We start from the raw sequence: 25056 nt of genomic DNA, 5'->3' as shown, positions 1-25056 counted from the left end.
AAGACCTGTAACCAGTCAGCTTAAAACAATCTGTGCCTGCTCACTGCATGGAAGCCTATGTGCACTGTTAGGGCACAGTTTCTGCATCTAAGCACTATTGACATTTTGGGTCCTTTAACTCTTTGTCATGAGGGGAGCTGTCCTGTGCATTGTAGGATATTTAACAATATCTTTAACCTCTATATACCAAATCCTAGTAGCAACCCCCTTCCTCGCATTGTAACAACCAAAAATATCTTCACACATTGGCACATGTCCCCCTGGGGAGCAAAATACACCTGGTTAAGGACCACTGCCTTAGGGTACTCAGTTTGAGGACTGCTGTCCTGGAGGAGGATAGCTTCACAGACATCATCTGAAACCTGAAGTATGGAAACTATAGTCATAGTAGGGACCCAATTTTCCTTCTCTTTTAAGTCCACAGAAGTGGAACTTGAGTCTCATTTCCCACTAGGCTAGATGGTGACAGCAGCAGGGAGCCCAGGGGTATGGGCCATGTGGTCCTTCTTGCAAGGGTGAGTAGGAGTGGGCAGTGGTCTTCACCCTTGCTTCTAGCCATCAGCACTAAGGAGAGGGTGGGAATCTTTTGCAAATGTAGTTTGATGGCAGCATCAGAGGTGTTCCTTAGAGATGCCAAGAAATAACTGAACAAGATTTTGGAGGGCTAGGATCTTTTAACAATAGAGAAGCGTATTAGAAAACTTTTTTTTTTTTTGCTTTAATAAAATATCAATCAACATACTGCTTCCTTCACTGAGAACGTCTTGCTATGAAAGAAATGTCAGCTGAATTTAGTGTTTAATGACTTTAGTGTATAGTGACATAGTTTATTTGCATTCTGGCTCCAGTTCCTTGTCATGGCAGCATTCCACACTTTGTGTGGCTAGGATATGAACCGAGGGTCTTTAGAGGGTCATGAAATCAATTCAAGACTTGCAACCTTGTTAAAAAAAATAATGAAATGGAAAAAAAATCAGAGTATGTGCTATTTAGAATGAGTATAATTGTATGAATCTTTTGTTTCAGTTATATACATGTATATATACCTACACACGTGTACTGAGTCACAATGTCAAAATACCTTTACAAGTGTGGGTATTGGTCAGAAAAGTGTAAAAAGCACTGGTCTAGGAAAACGTGAAAGTGCAACTGTGCTCATTTAAGGCTGGATTCTGGTCCATTATGATTTTCAGAGCTTTTTTAGCTGTCCGTCAGCAGTAGATACTGCCAATGCTTGATCCATATTTTTCAGTCCACCTGGAGTCACCTTCAGACAGCACCTTAACCTTATACACCTAGTTCCTGCGTTTCTCTGCCTATGAGAGTTATCTGGCTGAGACAGCAGGCTGGGCCTTCCCGAAGGTCAGGACAAAAGTGCCTGAGAGTTAATGCCAGGAATTAGCTGCAAATGGGGATGGGAATTGGTGGATATAATTCCAACTTCCTTATCCCTCTGTGGAACACTTCTAAAGAGTTACACACTCTAAGAGGGGTACAACACAGACTAAAAAAAAAAAAGAAACTGAGGTACAGATACATTAAATGACTTACCCAAGTTCACATGCCAGTAACATTTAAATTCAGGTCTGTTTTATTCCGATGTTCACTGTTGTATCTGTGTTATATTTTTCCTCCCAAGATACACTTCCCTGGTCCATAAAGTTATTGACCTTATTTTTTCGTTTGTTTTTTTTCAAAGTTTTTAAATTTATTTAAGTTATCTTTACATCCAACGTGGGGCGCAAACCCATAACCACGAGATCAAGAGTAGCATGTTCTTCCATGTTCAGCGAGGCACCCCTAAAGTTACTGACCTTCTAACAATTTCTCCAAGTTGACCAATCTTGTTTTCTGGGTCAGTCCTTAACCTATGTCATTAATTCTCTTGAACTCCTCCATATGACAGGGGCAACAATTCCTACAAGCTCCATTTCCCAGGCTCCTGGGTTAGCTGGCTTCTTCTTGGGTTCAGGTAATGGAAGGCAATGGTAATAAATCACAGAGAGAAGGAGAGAAGCCAGGATATTTGTTCCTCTTTCTCTGTCTCTGGTTACATCTCCAGTACAGCTCTAGCTAGGCAAGTATACCATAGTTCTGGCTTCCCCCACTGACTGGCCCCCGGGCTGTGGTAACATTGATAATGCTTTTTGTCCCTCCAGCTTAAGAGTGGTGGCACTTTCTGCAAATCTCTGAATAACTTCACAGTACTCTGTTTTGAATCTTAGACTTGTGTAACCCATTCATGGATTAATTTCCTCTGTTTATTTATTTGAATTTCTTCTGTTTTATTTATTTAAAAATTTTTTAATGTTTATTTATTTTTAAGAGAGAGACAGAGAGACAAAATGCAAGTGGGGGAGGTACAGACAGAGAGGGAGACATAGAATCTGAAGCAGGCTCCAGGCTCCCAGCTGTCAGCACAGAGCCCGATGCGGGGCTCAAACCCACATGAGATCATGACCTGAGCCAAAGTCAGACGCTTAACTGAGTGAGCTACTCTCAGGCGCCCTGAATTTCTTCTGTTTTAAATCTTAGAATGGTTTTTTCTCATTTTCTATTTGGAACTGGCTGATATACTTCCTAATCTTCTATTTCATTAAGAGTGATGATGAGTCCTCTGAGCTCAACATGTATAGTGTAGGGCCACATTATTGATTAAATGATACTCTACTCAGAATCATCCCCAAGATTCCTTGTCAGTGTTTGTCTCTAATTAACAGGATTTTTTTTTCAGTCTCATTTTCTCTTTGTCAAGTATGCCAGCGTTCTAGCTTAGGTTTCCTAGAAAACAGAACCTGAGGCAAGGATTAAGTGATGATGTACTTGTGAGTATTTGGGAGATGGAAAACCATGGCAGCAAGAGGATGGAAAAAGGGAAATTAAACAGGGAAGAATGGAAAGCACTGCAAAGTGGTGCATAATCATGTTGCTCATTGCTCTGTGACAAAGCCACAGGAGGCCCAGCAGGTCACTCAGCAGATGCATCTTCTCAGTCACAATGGACATCTCAGGACAGGTTGCAGGAGGAACCAGCACCCCAGAGTCATCCATCCAAGGGAAGGAGGAGAGGAAATTTAACTGCCAGATACCCTTCAGTCTCTCATGTCCCCATTTATCAAAATTTGTCTCCCATGTCCCCATTCATGAAAGTTTGATATAGAATCAAAACTTCCATGTTTCTGCCTTACACCATCTAGCCCCTCCAGCAGTTACTCAAAAAGCCAGATTCTGTGCTCTGCAGCTGGTGTGTTGTCCAAGTGCAGAAGTGGCAAGAAGACTCCAGACACCAGAATGCAGTTCCTTGCGTGGAGGTGATCATCCAGGGCAGAAGCTACAAGTGTGAGAGGCAGATTGGGTGGAAAGAATCTGAGGGGACACCTGTTATGGATTGAATTGTGTCCCCTCGAGTTTCTATGTTGAATTCTGTAGTACCTCAACAATGTGACTATAATTGAAGATAAGGCCTTTACAGGTGTGATTAAGTTAAAATGAGGCCATTAGGATAGGCCCGAATCCAGTCTGATTGATGTCCTCATAAGAGGACATTTGGATACACTGATGCCAGGGATATGTGCACACAGAAGGAAGGCCATGTGAGGAGAATCTAAAAGCCAAGGAAAAAGGTTTCAGGAGAAACCAATCCTTCTGACACCTTGGTCTTGGACTTCCACTCTCCAGAACTGTGAGAAAATAAATTTCTGCTGTTGAACTCACCCAGTCTGTGGTACTTTATTATGGTGGCCCAGCAGACTAATACAGCACATAAATGCTTCTGATAGAAAGTTCTTTCTATGTCGAAAAGTCCTCCCCCAAATAGGCTTGTTCTTGCACAACTTTGATATGGTAATTTTGGATAGAAATCCACTCAGTGGTGGGGAGTATTCATTTGTGTGTAAAATTAAGTGTTGGCATGTAAGTATTTCAAAAGCTGAAATACAAGTTGGTGAACGATTATAGTTTTGTAGTGAATCCACTTAGAGAGCCTAGCACAGGCTGCTCATTATGTCCCTTCCTCTCCGAGATAGAGGGCCAGGTAGAGCTGACGTGGCTTGTGTGGACCAGGAAAATCCTGCAGTTATGGGTGAGTGGAGGTCCCAGAGGGAACACAGTGGGTGAAAGCCAAGGGAGCATGTTCCAGTGAGTCATACAAAAAAGGGGGCCCTTAGGAACATTACTCCGTGTGTGACATCAAGGGGAGTTAGTTATCTGAGGTGGGGGAGGGAGCTGGACTGCAACAAGTCAGAACAGGTGAACAATAGGGCTGCCTGACTGCACAGTGAAGTCAGACAGCTCCTGTCCCTGACTTGTCTTCCTGGTACACTTATTTCATGGGGAGGCCCTATCCAACCAAAGGCCAGGGATGGAAGTGATTTGTAAATGGATTAATAAGTGAATGACTGCTGCCTCTAAAATACCCTTCCAGTGATGCACTAGGACACATTGCCTGTTATCGTCATTACTGTATACCTTGGATTATTTGGAAGTGGCTGTAGTCGAACTGGATCCTGATTTACTCATTCATCCAACTTACATTTACTGAGTGTGTGTGCTAGGCCAAGTGTATGCAAAGAGGGACTCAAATGGACACAGTCTGTGTTCTCTCAGCTTATTATCTTTTAAGTACAATATAACTCAGATTATTTTACCTAATTGTATGAGCATTACAATAAGTTGATATGATACATATTTTTTTCTATTATCCAGTTTCATAGGTTATTTCCAAAGCTGGTCCCTTAGTTTAAGCATGTTTTTTCCTTCAACAGAGTTTGCTCAGTCTCTTAATTACCAAGGTTTCACCTAAATGCTTTTTGTTTTTTAATAGTTCCTGGTTTACTCATTAATATTTTGATATGAAGAAAACAGCTTAGGCAGATTTGGGCCCAAATTTAACTGTCATTCACAAGCTGGGTAAGTTTCAATTTCTCTATTAGTTTCTTTATCTATAATACAGAGACAATACCAACCTCCAAGATGGTTGATACACACTTAATAGGTACTCAATAAATGCTTATCATGTGGAATCAACACTGTATTTACATTTAGTTTGTGCAAGCTAAATGAAGAGAAAGGAAGATAAAAAGCTATTTAAATGGCATACTTTTTGATATTCCTAAAACATTTCATAATAATTATTTTACCTTTTAAAGATTTTATTTTATTTTTAAGTTTATTTATTTATTTATTTATATAGAGACCAGGAGCAGAGGAGGAGCAAAGAGATATAGGCAGAGAGAGAATCCCAAGCAGGCTCTGGCATGGGGCTAGATCTCACAAAGTGTGAGAACATAACCTGAGCCGAAATTAAGAGCTGGAGACTAAACTGACTGAGCCACTTGGGGACCCCCAGATTTTATTTTTGTAAAGTAATTTCTATACCAAACATGGGGCTCCAACTCACAACCCCAAGATCAAGAGTTGCATGTTCCACCAAGTAAGCCAGCCAGGTGCCCCATAATAATAATTTGAAAAGAAATTGAAATGAAAAAAAAAAAAAAGTTAGGAAACTTCCACATTGAAGGTGGACATACAGCCTCTCAAAAAAATCCAGTGAAGTCAATTTTCCTTCAGTATTAACTTGGTATCTCTTTAGTTTAACACCAGACAATGAAGGAGTTTTGTATTTACAGGCCATGCTGTACCAAAAAAAAAAAAAAAAAAAAAAGTACCTTTAAACACCAGAATTACAGTCAGTGCAGCAAGATGCTTACACTGTGAGAAGCCAAGCAAGAGTATGGAAAATTCAAGTCTTTTCATCTCAAGATAAAACCAGAATATTTTCATCAGGGGATGGAGAGCAAAGTCACTGGCATTCCTTGAATTGTACATTCTTTCTTCAAGATAATTTATAAGTCTATTAAATAAGTCTAGTTCTGTTAATACCCTGCTAATGATCCTGCATCAGCAGAAGTCCCTGTTTTTCCATGCCCTGTGCATTCCATCACAAACCCAGTTCTCCAAACGGGTTGCCTGTTACTTAGTGCTAAAATTCTGAAATTGTCAGTTAAGCTTTTTTAATACTCTTTCTAGCTTCTATTCTAATACAGCACAACAGAATTATGAAGCACTTGTCAGTACTCGAACAGTTGTTTTGTTCAGGCTGTTTTGGTCAGTCTTAGAGAAGTGAATTTTTTTTTTACAATTAGAGTGACCAAGATATAAGAAGATATCTTCACCATATAGTTTTAGAAATGCACATTAAAATGAAGGATATATAATAAGCTTGTAGAAATTATTTAATGCATGTTAAATCTTCCTGTCTTATATATTTTTTAAGTTAAATATGGTGTGAAGAATGGAGTATTTTGGTCCTTGTTGGGATTTTCTGACAACAGAGACAGTATGTTGTGGAGTAGTGAGAGGCAGAATAATTTTCATTTAAAGACTTTCTTTTCTGACCACTGTCAAAAAAATAGAATGCTTTTGAAGGAGAGTTCTAGAAAGAACAAAGTACAGAAGCAAGCATTGATAGGAAATAGTAAACACTATTTAAGCAAGTATTTTCAATTAGTCTCAATAAACTTGACTCCAAGAGGAAACAAATTTTTTCAGATTTCTACATTTCTAGGAACACTAGATAAAAGTCAAGATAAAAATCCTTATATAATTTCATCTAAGATTTTCCCACTTTCTATTAAAAATAAAAAGAAAGGCTAACTCCTGGACTGATTATTTTTAGCAGCACATACCTTTGTATATCATCAAATATATAAGAAAAGTTTGAACACAAATGAAATTAGTGGAGTATTTCTGAGTTTTTACTCATAATTCTTTATTTCCAAAGCAAATACCAAAGTTCAGTACACACACATGCACATTTGCCAAAGGATTACTGTGCCTTTTACCACATCCTTTGCAAAATAAATAACTTATCAATTTTAGCTACACATTACATTGAATGAAAACAAACTAAGTAATCAGGAACTGTGTATTGATTACTCTTGTTTTTATAACATGATAAAATGAATACATTCTATTAAATCTTACCTCATTTTAATCTTAAATTGCCTTTTAGTAATCTATTTTATAGCACATGGTTTGTAATTTATTTCTCAATGATTTTTAATATGCTTCAAAATAAGATTTAACATGCTCATTAGGATTGGTAGTGAAATTAGAAAGTGAAGTCAGATTTTCTTTGAAAGAAAGCAAATCTGACCTGGCAGTGTGGTTTGACAAAGGGGACAGTTTTTGCTGGTTGAGTTGTATGGCAAATATTTTCCACAATCTGAAAGGGCTGAATCTGAAGCTCCATGGTTTTGACAAAAATGTATTTAAAATGTGTGATAAGATGTAAGCGTCCGATTCTTGATTTTGGCTCAGGTCATGGTCTCACGGTTCATGGGAGCACAGAGCCTGCTTGAGATTCTCCCTCTCCCTCTTTACTGCCCCTCCTCTGCTCAGGAGCACACATGCTCTCTCTCTCTCAAAATAAATAAACTTTAAAAATGTGACCAATATAAATAAAATAAAAGAAAAAGGTTTTATTTAAAAATACTATATTGACAAGAAAGTATTAAAATTAAGAATATGTCCATTTGCCCTCCCTTTTCTGAGGGTGTTGGCTTAAATGTGTGCCTCTAAGAGAAAAAAATAACCAGTACAATCGTTCATTTGATAAGTTTTGGCAAAGTCTTTTTTTGGTATTCATCAAGATTGATGTGAATTATAGTGAAGGATCGTGAGGACTGGGTAACAAATCCTTTTGTTAAGTCAGGTAGCTTTTAATTATTTGCTTTCAACACAAGTGAAGATGATCAAAATAACAGTGTAAGATTATAAACAATAACGTTTGAAGGAAGATCACTACATGATATATTACTAAGGAGTTCAAAGAATTCAGTGATGGTTTAGCAACAAAACCCTATTGTGTGAATATGGTTTCTCAGAGTTTACTTCCATACACATAAAGAATAAGAATGGAACTGATGCTAAACTCATTCTCATTCTAGTGTTATATAAAATTTATCCACAGGTACAGGACCTAATTTTTTCAGGTCCCATCCATCTTATTAAGAGATTGATATCTAGTTTAATTTTGATTTTTGTTCAATAAGCTTTAATCAAAATTTGTAATACATGTATATTGTTTTGATCGATTGGGAATTAATAATAATTGGACTGATAATGTAATCTAGAGGGAAATTATTAATTTTGAGTGTCAATTTATAGAGATCTTTTTGTTGCAGAAAAAGATAGTAGGGCATCACCAAAAGACTTTTGGGCTTAAACATATTACACTGGGATAAAGTTCTTTGGATGAAATAGAATGGGAATTTGAGATCAGAGAGAAAAAGAAATCATAAAATTTCCTACTGTTAAAGAAGAAACATATCCTTTATTTATAAAAAAAAGAATGATGGACATATCAAATTGCTGTGGTATTTAGATTCCATTGCATGCATTTTAAAGTGTTAAATGAAGGCTTTCTTTTTAAAGGGCCACCATTACAATATTTTGGGAAGTATATCCTTTGCAACTCTTTAAACTTATAATGGAAAAATTAGATGTCAGCTTGGATATGTGGAAAGGGGTATAGGTATTCACAATTCTTTTGAGAAGATCCCTTAAATTTAAAGTTACTGAGTTTGAAGATCTAATTGTGTCACCTTACAAAGGTGTGTTAGCCTGATGCATCTATCATATTTTCTTTAATTTTTTTTAATGTTTATTTTTGAGAGAGCGTGGGGATGGGCAGAGAGAGAGAGAGGGAGACAGAGAACCTGAAACAGGCTCTGCACTGACAGCAGAGAGCCTGATGTGGGGCTTGAACCCACCAACCGTGAGATCATGACCTGAGCCAAAGTCAGGCACTTAACCAACTGAGCTACCTGGGTGCCCCAAATCTATCATATTTGAAGGATGGCCGTAACTCATGGGTCAGATAGATTCTCATGTCTGTGGACCAGATTTTCTTCTTCTTTGTAATGAACTGAGGATTCACTGTCTTTTTTCATCTCTGTGAATGTTCTTTTCTTTTTTTCTGAAGACCATCCCCCTTCCGTTAACAGTGTTTGTTTAGGCAAAACTTATAATGAATTAGTCTTCTCAGAGACTAGTCATTCATTTCAACAAAAAATATTTGAGTATCTCTCAGGAGAAGTGGATATATTTACAAAAAATGCAAGTAGTTCAATCCGATGGAGAGCTGAATTGCTGGCATTACAGTCTTATCTGAAGCCATATTGAGAACTAATACTAATTGGATGTTCTACTTTAGGGTCTGCAAACTGGAAGTTCACACCATGATTTACTTAATGTGATAAATTTGGCCTACACTGTGTTTAAAAATTTAATTAGTTGGCAAGTTAAAAAAAACAGATTTCACATAAAAATCCAACTTTCTAGTTGTTTTTGGAAAATTCAAATGTCTGGAAGCACTGGGCCTACATTCTTACAATGCAAAGGCCAGTCTGAGACTAAGTTAGTGGCTGCCCCTTTTAGGCAGGGTTATTATCTCTTGGTTTGCTATGGTCCCCACTTTTGTCTTCATATTAGCCTACTTCACCTATTCATCATACCTGCCTAACTACCATAGACTTTAACATTGGATAGCCTATTATTTTCCCTTGGGTTAGATGGAATCTGTAGAAAGCTAAATATTTGCATTGCATTACTGTCTTCCCATTAAAGCTGCTTTTGGTAGGTCATATACCCATAATGTACCCTCAACTTTCATGGATGGTCACTAAAAGAAACAGTGTTGTAAAACAAGCTAGTGAATTTGAAGAGGTGGTAAAGGGTATTTCCCTCTACATTACTATGTTGCTGTGTAGTGCAGGCAAGACATTTCTTTAAAGTGTCCTGAAAAGCTTTGTTGCCATTGAAGAATTTGTGTATTTCTCCTCCAAGACAATGAGAATCAAGCAACTGATAGCCATTATTTATTTGCTTTGTCTCCAGAAAGCTGCAAACCACATCTATGGTTTAACTTTCATATTGTATTACATCTCATTACTTGAATATTCTTGTTTTGTAACTTTTTCTCTGGTGTTGACCTCCTAGTGCATTTTGTTTTACTGGTCTTTTTTTATATTTACATTTTCTTTTTTTATGTATTTATTGTAAAACATCTCAAAGCACACATTTATAAAGTATTCTTGATTTATCTCATTTCTAAAGATGGCTAGAGCATCTATTACATTTTGGTTCTCTTTAGATGGTTACCATCGTTTTAGTTTTGAGTCTTCTTGCTCTTGGTCCCATCCACCACATACAAGAATTATTCAGTTACAAGGACTGAAATACCGGAGAGACAAGGACTTTTATGGTGATCCTGTATTGCCTAGTGTCCAGCATAGGACTTGTTCTCTATATAATAACACCTGTTGTGTAGTGACAGGATAATAAAAACAACAGTAAAATATAATTTTTTATTCCATTCCCTGGAACAGGGGACTTTATATCTATACCAACTCCTGGAAGTCTTGTCATCAAAGAGAATGAAAGATCCATGTACATAAGTAGACTTTACACACTTCATCATAAAAGGAATGTGTTATGTAAGACTGGGCAGTAAACTTTTTCTCTAGTGATTGGAAGGTGAGAAAGTAGCTCTGCTTCCTTATACTGGAAATTTATTTAGTTTCACTATTTTTCTGTGAATCCTTATTTAATACGTGGCAAAGGCTACATAAACAGTGTACTCTGATGGAGAGAATATAAGCAGTCAAAATTATAAATGCCTATATGTAATCTTTGCAGTTTAATGAAAAAAGAATTTGCAGATGCTCTACTAAGTTCATCCGAGTACATGAGTCTCTGTATTTCTCAGACATGGCAAAATGGAACCTAAGACCACAGGTAGTTTGGATTAGCCAAATTTTGCTATGAAGAAAACGTTTCTCCTAGTGTTAAGTCCAAGGCAGGTTGTTGGAGACACTTCATGATTCAGATCCCTGACCTAGTCTATGGGGGCTTATGCTGTGGTCAAGCAGATCAGGGCACTGTTTAATGGCTCTGTCCACAGGGCGTGCTTGCTGCAACATTTCTGAAGTTAATCACCTGCACTTAATTTCAAGCAACTTTTTTTTTTTTTTTTTTTTTTTTTACTTTGAAAACTCTAAACGCCTCATTGAGGACAGCACATACAACGTGTGCCAAGCCTCTGGTTTCAAAGTTCAGCTTTGACTGGACAAAAGGTCGAAAGGTATCTTTCACAGCAGGGAAAGTGTAATTTTCCATGTCTTTATGATGTTTTGAAATGGTTGAAGTGATTTTTCCCTAAAATTTCCATAAATAAATAACTTTTGCCGGGGTAGTAACTTTAATTCTAAGATGCCTTGGCAAAAATGTTAAAAGTAACCCTTTGCTCTCCTATCCATAATCATATCTTCAGCTTCATTGTCCGTGTATTCTCTTGGAGGGGAGAATCAAAGGTGATCCCAGCATAAAAGCAAACCTGTCATGTTTGGACTAAAAGTATGGCAAGTTTTAGAATTCAAAAAAGGCTCTCAATTTCTTATCAAAAACCTCAACTCTATCATTTAATACTACATGTTTTAGCAACAACTGGGAGAAGAGCTCTATGTCTGAGATCACTCTCCTGTGCATGTCTCTCTGTGGGTGTCCTGCCATACTTTTGATTGTATTTATATCTGACTTACCCATGGATGTGCCAAAATTTTCTCTTCCACATTCTAAACTTTGTTTTCCATATGTATTGTTATTTCTCGCTTCCTGCTTTAAGACAATGGTGTGCCAAGGCAACTTGGCATGATGGCTTGAAGCTTGCAGGATTTACCTCTGTGGGCTACCCATGAACTGTTAATGAATATTTCTGTGTACTTTGCTTAAAGTTGTTCAGGTGGATATGAATCTGCCAGGAGTTAGATTTACCTCTTCCAATGAAGAGGAAGGCACGTGCAGGAGTATGTGTATCTGTTAAGCCTTGTCCTCCCTTCTCCATCCATCCACTTGCCCACAGGACTAGTTTTCTTTTTGACCTAGTTTTCATTTTAAGCAAATGTTTGGCTTTCTGGGATGTAGGTAGAATTTTTGAGACCCGACTCAGGGCCTTGATTCTACTATTTTCGCTTTTCCACTGTTCTATCAAGTGTGTGCCCTGGACTATTTGGTGACTCAAAACCTCTTAAGATCTAATTTTTTGGGGTACGTGCACATTTTATATTTTGAGTGTCTTCTCTGAATTGTGCAAGTCTACTCATCATTCTTTGCCTTTTTGATCTTTTGCCTGTTCTGTGATTGTCACTACCTTCCAAAGCCTGTCTGGCAAACGATCACTTCCATCGTCCACTCCACGAGCCAGTGCATGTTGACCTGTATCCCCCATTTCTCAGGTCTCTTCGGGAAAACCGCAAGGTGTCCGGTCGCCGCCTCTCATTCTGGACTGACCCTGCCGTCCATCAGTCACTTCTCCCATTTCCCGGGGTTTTCTCGTGTCCATCAAGTCTACTCCATCGGTCACCTTCTTTCTTTTTACTTAGGGAAGTCTGTCGAGTTGTCCCTCCACGTCTCCTGCCGGCCTCCCCCAACGTCCTACCGGACTAGAGTGTCGGTCAGTCGGTCGATTCTCCGCTGCCCCGGCCAGCTCTTCGGCCTCGGCTGCCTGGACGTGGGTCTGTCCCACGCCCGAGTTTCCATCCGTCCCCCACTTGCCTACAATTCGGCAGGAACTTTACTCCGACCAAGAAGGGGAGGGCGGGCGAGCGCGGTTGTGCAGCGGCCCGTCCGCAGCGAGCGCGGGGTGCGGCGTGGGGCGCCGGGCGGGGTGGGCGTGCGAGCGGGCCGGGGGCGTCGCGGGCCGCCCTGCCCTATAAGGGGCCGAGCCGCCTCCGCCGCCGGGCGGGTGCCTGGCGGACCGCGGCGGCGGCGGCGGCGGCGGCTGCGATTGGCTCAGGCGCCCCATCCGGGGACTGGGCTCGGCGCTGCTCGTTCGCCCTAAAGGTACCAATATGGCGGAGGTGAGCAGGGAAACCGGGCAGGAGCGGCCGGGCTAGAGCGGGCGCCCGGCGGTCCCCCGCGGCCCCGGAGACGGCCTGGGGGATCCGGGGCCCTTCCCCCGGCCCAACGTGGGGGCGGCGCGGCGGTGCGGGGGCTACGGGGCGGCAACGGGCCGTGGCGGGGCCGGCCGGGGGGCGGGAGCGGGCGCGGGAGCGGTCTCCCTCCGGGACTAGGCCGCGGCGGCTCCGGCCCCGACCCGGCCGGGCGACGGGGCCGGACGGGAGGTGGTGACCGGCGGCAGCGAGCCCTGGCCTGGGGACAGCGCCGTGCCGTGCCCCCCCAGGCAGCTGACGCGGGCCGCCGGAGCCTCGGCGCCGCTTTCTAGGGCCAGAGTGGGTGGAAACCGGCCGAGCCCCCCCCCCCTCCCCATCCCCGGCCGAATTGCAAAGCGGGGAGCGGGCTGCGCCACTGTCCTGCGGGAGGAGTGCTCTGTGCCCCCGGCCCAGCGGGTCAGGGCTGCGGCGCCAAGGAACCTCACGCTCCACTTTGCTCCGAGCTCGGAGGCAAGCGGGATGCGCGGCCGCGGGGCTTCGCGGGAGGCGAGCGGGACTCCTCGCCCCGCAGCCCTGGAGGTGCGGGAGCCCCTGGGTGTGAGGCGGCTGTCCAAGACTCTCGACGTTTTTTCCGGGGGGCTCTCGGTAGCCCCACTTTCTTCTGGCCTGGAGGAAGGAGGCAGGGCGAGCAAACCTGCCCTGGTCATGTCCCCCGGGACTGGTGAGCTGGGGGGAGGGGGTAGCGCAGCAGGAGCCCCTTGGACTGGAGCTCGCTGGGGCGAGGGGCTCTATGGAGGGCCTAAACACCCTGGAGGGAACTAGCATCTCTGGGACTGAGGGGCCGCGTTTCCAGTTTTGGGAGAGAGAATGGGGGGCTTGCGCTTTGGTTTGGGGGCGAGTGTCCTGTTTCGAGCTGGCCTACGCTCGGGTTAGAGGACAGCCTCAGAATTGGGGCTCCCGGGCCCCAGGGGGTAGACTAGGTGCTCCGAGGGCGATTCCCTTCCAGGAAACGGTGTTGCTTTGCGAGGTGGTGTTTGGTTCCGTGGGGAGCCAGGTGGGATTTGGGAGACCCCGAGATGTCGGGAGACGGGACTGCGAGGCGACGGCTCTGGGTTTTGCTTCTTCGCTTTGTAACTTGCTGAGCTCCAAAGGACGGCTTGGGGGCTTGGAGTTGCCTGTTAGACTCTGGGCTTCGTCCCGGGTCTGCGAGTTTGCACACTGGGGACTCCGGGAGGAAGGCGAGGCAGCCAAGAGGGGCCCGAAAGGGGCTGGGAGCGATTGGAGCGAAGCTACGTCTTGTACTTTTGGCAGCTGCGGAGGAGCGCTGGGCTCCGCCTCCTCTGCGCCCTGTTGCCGGCGCTGCCTCTTCCCCGGGCTGCGCGATCTAACCTCACGTTTTCTTCTCTCTCCTAGGCTTCTTTTGGAAGTTCGAGCCCAGGTTTGTCCTATTTTCTTACCTCTTCAGTGGCTCCCACAGGGTAATGGGGGGCTCAGAGATCTATTGCTACAGGTTTTCCCACAAAAATTTGTCCTGCGAGTTTTTCATCACTTTGGTAATTGAGTTGTTCGAGGAAGGAACTGTTACACTTCTCTTTTTTTTTTCTTGCATGTTGAAAAAATAACTTGTTACAAAGCTGCTAACAGGTGTTCTTTTTAAGTACTATATCTTTAATTCTCACATGTCTTTTTTTGTCCAAGCCCAAAACAGTTAATCCCAAATCATCTTTCCACTAACTTTTGCAATTTAGTGTAGATAATAATTTTTTCCCCGAGAAACCGACTCTTTAATTTGTCGAAACTTTGGGATTACTTATATGGATTATTAACCATGACTCCCTATCTCCCCTTATTTTCTCTTCTAAATTTTTCATAATTGAGAAATGTCTATGGGCTCTATTAAAATTGGAATATGAGAGTTAGGTAAAGCTACCTTAAAAGAAACATAGAATTTCCAAGTTTGACACAGAAAAGTGCTAATACAGACTTTTTGAGGTCAGAGGACCCTAGATCATCTAGTACAGTGTTTAACCTTTTTGGAATCAGAAACTTCTGTCAGGATATGATGACAGCAAGAGACGGTCTCCAGAAGTCTGCACATATGCATAATTGCATACATTTTGGGGCTTTTGGAGCTCCTGAATCCCATCAGGGAGAGGACAGCTTTGTTTAATTTCTCACCCCCTTTCCAGCCCCATTTTGGCTGCCTCTTTCCCCTCTAATAGTCTCCAGGAAAAGTACCTCTGAACTACGCCAACTCTCTTATTTTACACTTGAGAAGACTTTTAAATAACTCCACTGAGAGTCACCTAGTTAATAGAGCCTGGAAAAGTTCGGAAATCTTCCCTTACAACATGTTGCCTTAGAGTGAAGAGCCTGTTTCCTTGTGTATTATTTTGTACAATATTTAGGTGTCTTTTAAGGTCTCACTTGATTATCCTTGAAAGTATAAAATAATTGGTCACCGAGTAGAAGAAATTTGTGGTTGTTTTTAAAATATCTATGTTTTTACGTTTAAAAATTGTTTTAAAAAGTTTTTCTGATTTTGAGACAAGCATTTCTTTGTCATAACTGGTTTCAGGAAGGAATATTTATATACATGATGCCAAACATCTGGATGATAATGGAATTTTTCCATTTTGCATCACTCTCTGCCTTTAAGAAGTTGCAATCTAAATAGCAAGAAGATTGTGTAGTTTTGGTGTTTAAACAAACTTTTATAACCTGTTTTTAATCATTTACCCAATTTTAAAGAAGATTTTAAAGCTTAGAAGAGACTCTTGGTCATCTAAGCCAGCACTATGCATTTTACAAATGAAAAACTGGACTCGGCCCAGAAAGTTGAAATGACTTGCCTCAGGTCCTCAGCAAGCCAGGGACAAAGCCTAGAGTAGACCTCAGGCGCTTTGCTTTCTGGCCCTTATTGAATACCTTCTAGTTTAAGAAGGAAGAGTGCTGTGACAAGTGATATGGGGATTACAAAAGAGGACAGAGCTGTGCCTGAAAGAGGTGGAAAAGTTACCATCTATTTCATCCCTGACCCTTAGTAATATTACAGAGGTTTCCAGGAATTCCTCAAAATAGAAAATTCATAATGGTGGATGCTCTGCTTTTGAGCTCTTTAATAAATATTCATCTTTCTCCTTAAAATTAAGCTCTGTACTTAAAATCTGTACTTCGACAGGTTTTAAAATGCACAGATAATCTTTTAACATTAAAAACATAACATCATATAATGAATGTAAGCTTCCTAAAGAATTAAGTGCCATAGAAATTGTGTTATTTTTAGAACTGATGATTATAGTTCTCCAAACTCAGAATCAAAATCTCTGAATTATGTCTGTGGTTTTTTTTCATAGTGAAAAATCTTTGGTGTTGTTCAGCATTTTGGTAATGATTTCACACTGTCCTTAAATGTTTGAAATTTAAAATGTTAAATAGCTTGATGAAAAACAGACCAAACTTTTTATGTTGACTCTGCTTCCTTCCACTTCTCTTTTCCTCTACCCAAAGATTCTGGTACTTCTTTCCTTCTATGCTCTGAGAGTCACTGGTCTGATTGAATTAGATATGAGAGTAAAATGGAGAAAATTCCAGTTTTCATAAATTTGGTTTCATTCTCTTGGGATTGTGGATCTTATTCATTTCTCAACTTGGTTTTAAGAGTATCCTGTTGACTTCGTATTTGCTATTAAAAAGCATTACAATTTTATAAACAAATATGAATTGGCCAAAACAGCTTGCAACTGGATACATCTCCCAGAAACTTTTAGATGTGATTTTCTGTTATTTCCTTCACATACCCTTAAAAACTAATTATCAGTAGTCCAAAGAAAAGTGTGCTCTTACAGTTTAATGCCTGTCTGGTTAATGCTGGGGAGCTTGAAATACAGGGGACATGAAAAGTGACAGTAGTTTTAGAGATTGATTTGCTGTATAGCTGCTTCAAAAAAACTTTTATTTGTTCTGGGAACCAGATTTCTATTGTTCCTATTGTTTTGTATCTTTGAAGGTTATAATTGGGCAGAATTTATATTCTCTTTGCCTGAAGTGTTGAGCTTTAGTGTATAATAGATTCTTGTGAAATCTTCCATTCATAGTCCTTGTAACATTTTTCTTTTGCTTTTAGACAAATGTATTAAACTGATAAACAGGTTCAACTTTTCTCTTAGATCATTTTTTAAGGACTGCTCCATTTAAATCACTTTGCTACTATTATAAGTTGTGTTCTCATGGACTAGACTTCTTATTAAAGTGTTGTTAAATTACTCTGCCTTGTTCTTTTGCTGATTTAGGTATCTTTTCAGAACTGTATGGTCTTTATAACCTGTTGAGTGTATATAGTAAATGCATTTAATAAACCTTACTTATAAACATTAAAAGGGACTGGCAGAAGAACACAAATTATTTTCTTTTGTAAGTAGCATTGTGAATGTGTAAAGTGATGTAGTTTGTTTCATTCCAGTTGGGTCTTTGTCTTCTGAGGATCATGATTTTGACCCCACTGCTGAGATGTTGGTCCATGACTATGATGATGAAAGAACTCTTGAAGAAGAGGAAATGATGGATGAGGGTAAAAACTTCAGTTCTGAAATTGAAGACTTAGAAAAGGTAAAGGATTTTACCTTTTCATATCTTAATAACGTAAAGATTTTGAAACTGTACTATAAATTATTTTACAGTCTATCTGAAATAAAATTAGGTTCAGCATCCTTGTTTTTGACCTAACTTTTAAAGATTTTCACTGATTTTCTCATTATTTTGAGGGAAAGTCTAATAAATGAGTAAATTCTCATTTAATTTTTCAAAATTGTTTTATATGTCTTAATCTAGTTTTTAAGTTCTGGAAGCACAGTAAAATACGTACATCTGGTCACCTCACAGATGAGAATATTGGGATATAGAGAACTATCAGCCCTAAACTTGGTTCTGAGTTCTAGCCCAGCCCAGTGCATTATACCACACTATTCTACTTAGGGTCACACTTGAGTTTAACTAAACACTGCAGTAGATACAGGGAGAAGTACTATAGGAACATTGAAAGATAAAAAGTTTTAATTCTATTTTTAAATGTAAAAAATGTCCCATTTTTCTACCATTTTTAGTCATCTTTTTAAAAGTTGGCAAGAGTAAATTTAGTTTATAACTCTTTAAATCCCAAATCAGTATAATTTGAACTGAACTGGATTTTAAACAAGTATTTATACCTGGACTGCAGAGAGAGGTCTCCATAGGGGTCACTAAAAAAAATAGGATTATGCTTACTAAAAGTTAACCTTATCTCTAATCAGACCAGAATAACAAAAGCTTTCAGGAATAATATTGAATAATAATAATCCTTTGAATTTTTATACTTCTTTTTCTTGAAGAAGACAAGACCCTTTCTTAAATAATCTCTTCCGCTATCTTTGTGAGACAGAGATGAGCTCTTATTGCATTTCTCCCTTTGCATTAATATACAGGGAAACTGAAGGCATTCTTCACGGTCTCGACCCTAGGCTTACTCTGGTGGACCTGAAAATTTCTAAACGTGTTCATTTACTTGGCAGAGTAATCCAACTCAATTGTTATTAGATTTAATCATTAACCCCCCACCAACTTATAGCCAAACAGATTTGGGAATATAGAGATAAAATGGTTGTGAAATACTTAAGAAGAAAAGTTTTGCATATTGCTCCTTTCAGGGGTAATAATAAAATGTTGCCTTTTGATTAAAAAAAAGGTGCCCAGAAGTCTCGAGCTCTGCCTTGGCTTTTTGCAGGCATTTGCTTCCTACCTCTTATGAATGGGTCTAGAATAACAGAATTATAATTCAGCTACTGTTATCATTAAGTCAGGACTGTGGTAGGCTCTGGGAATGCAAAAATGAGCAATTTGACAGTGTCCCTGAACTCAAGCAGCTTACAGTTTAATGTGGAGTGACAAAGGGGAACAAAGAATTTTAATATGATATGCTAAGAACTATGGAGGTAAACAGGCGCCTGGGTGGCTCAGTTGGCTAAGCATCTGACTTTTGATTTCCACTTAGGTGATGATCTCGTGGTTTGTGAGTTTGAGCCCCATGTCAGGTTCTGGATGACTGTGCAGAGCCTGCTTGGGATTCTGTGTTTCCCTGTCTGTTTCTGCCCCTCCCCTTCCCGTGCTCGCTCTCTCTCTCTCTCTCTCAAAAATAAGTAAATATTAAAAAAAACAAAAAACCAAAAAACTATGGAGGTAATAAGCAGTGAGAGCTGTGGAAGAATGTGTATAGTAAATGGTGTTTAGCCTAATGTGGAAGTTCATGGAATGCTTGTTAGAATAGAGAGTTCTCTCTTGTACAGTTTTAAGTGAAGACACCGCTTTGGGCCTGTGGCAAAAGTTTCAGGTGGTCTCATAATGTGTCTTCCTTGTTTATGTGTTGTTAAACATGGGAAGACAGCATAGTTAACACCATGACATAGGAAAATGGTATAAATGAATTGGACTGCATTTTAGACATGCAAATAGTCTTTTTGTCAGTAAAGTAGTAAGAATTTAAAATTTCATTTAATGTGATAACTCAGTTACTACTTGAGTGTGAGTAATCTGGTAGAGATTTTTATGGGCTCTTAAGATTTTGTTTTTCAGATGTGTAGGTTTTATTCTTCTAGAGATTGTAGTAATAGCTGCTTTGATCTGTGTTTAGTGGGTTTTAAAAGGACATTGGGGAAGATATGGAGAAATAATGAACAGCAAAGAATTACGGAGCTATTCACAAAAATACCTGGTCCTTTTCCTATGATTTTCATTTTGTTTAAAAAACACGGGTAATTAATTTTTTTGCTTTGTAATGATATCTGTCACTGAATTTGTAGATTGAGAAAAATTATAGGTCTTTAGATATTTCAGCTTCTTTCTACTTGGACAGTTTGGCTTCTTGGTATTCTATCACATTCTTAGAAATTGGGACAGAAAAAAAAATTGGGACAAAAAGATAAAGGTTATCTTTAATTAATTAATTAATTTTTTTTTTTAACTTTTTTTTTTTTTCAACGTTTATTTATTTTTGGGACAGAGAGAGAGCATGAACGGGGAAGGGGCAGAGAGAGAGGGAGACACAGAATCGGAAACAGGCTCCAACCTCTGAGCCATCAGCCCAGAGCCTGACGCGGGGCTCGAACCCACGGGCCACGAGATCGTGACCTGGCTGAAGTCGGACGCTCAACCGACTGCGCCACCCAGGCGCCCCTAATTTATTTTTTTTATTAAAACTGTTTTTAATGTTTATTTTGAGAGAGAGAGAGAGAGAGAGAGAGAGACAGAGCACAGGTGGTGGAGGGGTAGAGAGAGAGAGGGAGACACAGAGTCCATTGCAGGCTCCAGGCTCTGAGCTGTCAGCACTGAGCCCGATTCAGGGCTCAAGCCCACAGACCACAAGATCATGACCTGAACTGAAGTCAGACACTATACTGACTGAGCCACCCATGCGCCCTGATACAGGTGATCTTGAAACAGCTTCTAGCGAAGACCAAAGAACTGTGTCTCCATCTAGAAGCCTAATCTTCTCTCATTGAACAATGGATAAGAGGAGCTATTTCTTTTTTTTTTTAATTTTTTTAATGTTTTTATTTATATTAGAGAGAGTTTGCGTGAGTGAGGGAGGGGCAGAGAGTCAGAGACAGAATCTGAAGCAGACTTCAGGCTCTGAGCCATCAGCACAGAGCCTGACGTGGGGCTCGAACCCACGAACTGTGAGATCATGACCTGACCTGAAGTCAGACGCCCAACCAACTGAGCCAGCCAGGTGCCCCAAGAGGAGCTATTTCTAAGAGTGACCGACTGCCCAGTTTCTCTGAACTATAATTCTTATGTGTAGTAAAGCATAACTATATAAATGTGGTCCCTGTTCTTTATTGATGTTTAATGAAACATGAAAATGAATAAAAGAAACAGTAGATAGAGATACCAGTGTAAAGAGTAAAGATTATTTTTAGAAGAAATTTAAAATTATTTCTATATCATTTAATATATTTTATTAGTCTTTTATTATTGGAACATTGTTTTAGCTATTATTACATGTTCACAGTCTTAGGGGCTTGATGTTAATGTTTGTTTTTAAAAATTACAATAAGGGGCGCCTGGGTGGCTCAGCTGGTTAAGCATCCAACTCTGGATTTTGGTTCAGGTTATGATCTCACAGTTCGTGAGTTCAAGTCCCACATCAGGCTCCACACTGACAACGTAGTGCCTGCTTGGAATTCTTTCCCCCTGCTTTCTCTACCCTTCACCAGCTCTAGCTTGCACTCCCTCTCAAAATAAATAAATTTTTTTTAAAAAAACACAAAAATTACAGTAAATTTTTATTCTGCAAGTAAACAAACTCGGTAGCTTGTAGTCTGTAAATATGACCTGTATTTTAGTGCTTATAAATTTTTAGTTACATTAGATATTATGGAAAATAAGAGACAAAAAAAAACCCCACTTTGTATAGTAGCACTTAGAAGTAGAGAATACATTATGTGACTACATTTATGTCTTTGAACATATAAGGTTTACATCATGTCTTTCTATATTTTAATTTATTCATGTTAATTTTTGCTAAGGTTTTAATAGTCTAGAGCCATCACTTTTAGAAAAGTTCTATACATTATTATGTAGATTTCCCCCTTGATATTCACTGTGAAATGAGAAAGTGAAAATCACCTTTTCTACCACTTAAAGTCTGGTATAGATCCTTCCTGTTTTGTGGGTTTTTTTTTTTTTAATTATTTAAAAAAGCTATGTGTATTCTGCATGTTTTATGATATCGGACTGGTATTATATGAAAAGTGATCTACATTTCACTTAGACCATTTCTGTTGACCAATCTAGCAGCACCATGAGATGGATTGGATGAGTATTAGCATTATTTTCTTGGTTAAGAGGCCTTGTTGATTGTGAAATGTACCATAGATTTAGAAATTATATAGATGGGGGCAGAGACGAACAGTACTATGGGAAATCTATATGTTGGTAATGGAATGCATCCTGATTTGTGGTATGTGAAGTTATGTATCATAGGATCAAGGAAATTATGATACTCTTTATTTACAGATAAAGAAATGGAGGTGAGGGATTTTAGGTGATTTGTCTATGGTAATGACAGAGTCCTCTGCCTCTAAATTTTATGTTCTTTCTGATATAAAACCTTTGCATTAAAAAACAGTTCCCTTAGGAGTAGACTCAATGTGCTCCTTAAAATTTAAATAGGGTCAACAAAATACCCGAGAAAAATCCTCCTACCTGGAATAAGGTGCTAGATCAAACTTTTTTTTTTTTTTTTTTTTTTTTTTTTTTACATTTATTTTTTATTTTTGGGACAGAGAGAGACAGAGCATGAACGGGGGAGGGGCAGAGAGAGAGAGGGAGACACAGAATCGGAAACAGGCTCCAGGCTCTGAGCCATCAGCCCAGAGCCCGACGCGGGGCTCGAACTCACAGACTGCGAGATGGTGACCTGGCTGAAGTCGGACGCTTAACCGACTGCGCCACCCAGGCGCCCCTAGATCAAACTTTTAAGATGTTGATAGGCTCTAATAGAAACTTCATTTGTAAAGTGCTTCAGAGATTAGATTCACCTTTTCTGTATTTTAACATCAGCTCCCTTTTAGTAACTAGTGCCATTCCTTGACTGTATTAGTGAAGTTTCCACTAAGATAACCACCTTCTTTCTCAACAGATGATCATAATTATTTCAACGTTTATTTATTTTTGGGACAGAGAGAGAGAGAGAGAGCATGAATGGGGGAGTTGCAGAGAGAGAGGGAGACACAGAATCGGAAACAGGCTCCAGGCTCTGAGCCATCAGCCCAGAGCCTGACGCGGGGCTTGAACTCACAGACCGTGAGATCGTGACCTGGCTGAAGTTGGACGCTTAACCGACTGCGCCACCCAGGCGCCCCCATAATTATTTTTATAGAGAAAGTAGGGTTTTCATGAATGACTACCTAGAATCTCCTGTTTGCCCCACACATACAAATATAACTTTTGTACTCATTCTTTCTTCTTTCTTTACTGTCCCTAGAGTATATGCCACATCCCAGGCTAACTCTTAATTCTATCCCTCATGCTCTGAGTCTGTTCTTCCCACTTATTTTTTTTTTTTTATTTCAGTATAGCAAGTCCTACTCATATGTTTCCTACATTTGGAAGAACTTTTTTTTAAATGCCTTATTAAAATTTTTTTTCATGTTCATGTTTTTTGAGAATGAAAGTGAGTGAGACTGTGTGAGGGAGGGGCAGAGAGAGAGAGTGGGAGAGAGAATCCCAAGCAGGCTCCATGCTGTCAGCACAGAGCCTGATGCAGGGCTCAATCTCATGATGAGATCATGGCCAGAGCCAAAATCAAGTCAGACACTTAACAGACTAAGTCACCCAGGAGCCCTAGAAGAAATTCTTTTTAACCTGTGTTATCTTTAGTGATTCTTTTTTTTATAGTGTATGCACTTTTCCCCCCTCTATTCAGCCCTCAACTTTGTTTCTCCCAATAGTCTGTAGGGTCACCAGTAATTCCTGATTGATAGGTACAGAGAATTCATGTCTCTCTATATCTCAATTGATTTCTCTTTGATATTTGACTTAAGTGACTATCTCTGGTCTCTCCATAGTTGTTTCTTCCTTAACTTATGTAATTCTGCTTTCACCTAGTTCTGCTCTCCAGTATCTCCCTCTGTTGTACTTATGAGCTTTTCTTCCTTTGCCCATGTTTTAACTGATGGCATTCCCCAGGCCTCTAGATTTTGTCTTCGCACTCTGTATGGCCTTTCTGGATGATCTCATTCAGGCCCACTGCTTCAACTTTTGCCTTGAATTATCATTTACCATCCTACCCTCCACCGTCAAGTTCATTTGTCTGATGTTTCTGTTTCATAATGGTGCTATAAGTATTTAGCCTTTTTGGGCCAGAAACAGGCAGTTCATGTAGACTTCACTGTCACTTACTTTCACTTTATCATGTAGGCCAAGAAACAGATTCTTTTTTCTTAATTTCACTCAGATAATTCCCTTCCTTAGTTGAGGTTCTCATTCTTGGACTCCCCCCAGAATGTTACTTTCAAAATGCATATTTTGTTTAAAATTTTTTAGATGTGTCCCATTGCCTTTAGGGTAATATATCTGAAAGTTCTTCTAATAAACTATATATTCCTTTGTCTTTTCTGTCTACCCTCTCAACTTCTGTGGCTTTAAATATCATCTAGATGCTAATGAATGCCAGATTTATATCTTTAGCCCAGCTTGATCCTCTAAGCACCAGGCTCCTGGCCAACTTGACTCTTTTGCTTAGATGTTTCATAGTCCTCTCAAATTTAACTCGTGTCTTCTGCAGGACTCTTAATTTTTTTCCTTCACAAACCTTTCCTTCAGTCCTTTCTATCTCAGTAAAAGTTATCACCATGCAGGCAGTTGCCCAAATAGAAATCTGGGGAATCCTCCTTGTCTCCCCCTTTCACTCTCACATCCTGGAACTCATTTGATTCCACCTCCGGATGTATATCATCTATTTACTTCTCTCCATGTCTGTATCACTACCTTAATCCAGCATGAGGCTCTTAGGTGGTCTCCCTGCTTTTTTCTTACCTCTCCATCTTCTCACGCTTTTCTTTATGTAGCTGCCCAGCAATGAAGAAGAAATGAAGTCATGGCACTCCCCACCTGCCTTTTTTTTTTTTTTTTTTTAAGTCTCCATTTACTTCCCACTGTCCTGGGAGTAAAGGACACTGTCTTTCCTTTGACCTGGTGAAAGTAGATTCTCGACATTATTCTGTATTTCAGGACCCTGTTTATTTCATTGCATTCATCATAATTGGCAATTCTGTATTTGTGTATTGTCATTATCTCTGCGCCCCCCCCCCCCTTTGCACTGACTGTAAACTGTAGAAGGGCAAGACCTGTTTTCATACCAGCACTTGGCACACTGGCCTACTGGCACACAGTAACTGCTCAGTCAGTGTTTCTTATGATATACCACGAGTCCCTAGTATATAGCCCTCATCTGTCAAATCCCTCTTCATCTTTCAAGACTTAGCTCAGTCTTTCCATCCTATGTGGTACCTCCCTAACCTCATGTATTCCCATGAGGAAATGCCATTATTCCCAGAGTGTAGTTCTT

The 25056-nt window shown here is 40.1% G+C and overlaps 1 protein-coding gene across 2 annotated transcripts in view; it reads left to right on the top strand.

Annotated features, from left to right (window-relative positions):
• The first annotated feature begins 12839 nt into the window (after positions 1-12839).
• The window catches only part of MIER3 (MIER family member 3), a 34240-nt gene continuing 22023 nt past the window's right edge, over positions 12840-25056 (top strand). The window contains exons 1-3 of one of the 2 annotated variants that reach the window (XM_043590728.1): positions 12840-12920; positions 14367-14391; positions 17416-17561. In XM_043590728.1, coding sequence (XP_043446663.1) covers positions 12912-12920; positions 14367-14391; positions 17416-17561 — 180 coding nt within the window. In that variant the 5' untranslated portion in view covers positions 12840-12911. The remainder of the gene's footprint in view (positions 12921-14366; positions 14392-17415; positions 17562-25056) is intronic. The other variant, XM_043590720.1, reaches the window with a different exon arrangement.

The sequence above is a fragment of the Prionailurus bengalensis genome, chromosome A1, assembly GCF_016509475.1.
Source record: "Prionailurus bengalensis isolate Pbe53 chromosome A1, Fcat_Pben_1.1_paternal_pri, whole genome shotgun sequence".
NCBI lineage: Eukaryota > Metazoa > Chordata > Mammalia > Carnivora > Felidae > Prionailurus > Prionailurus bengalensis.
This window is presented reverse-complemented; position numbering and strand designations above follow the sequence as displayed.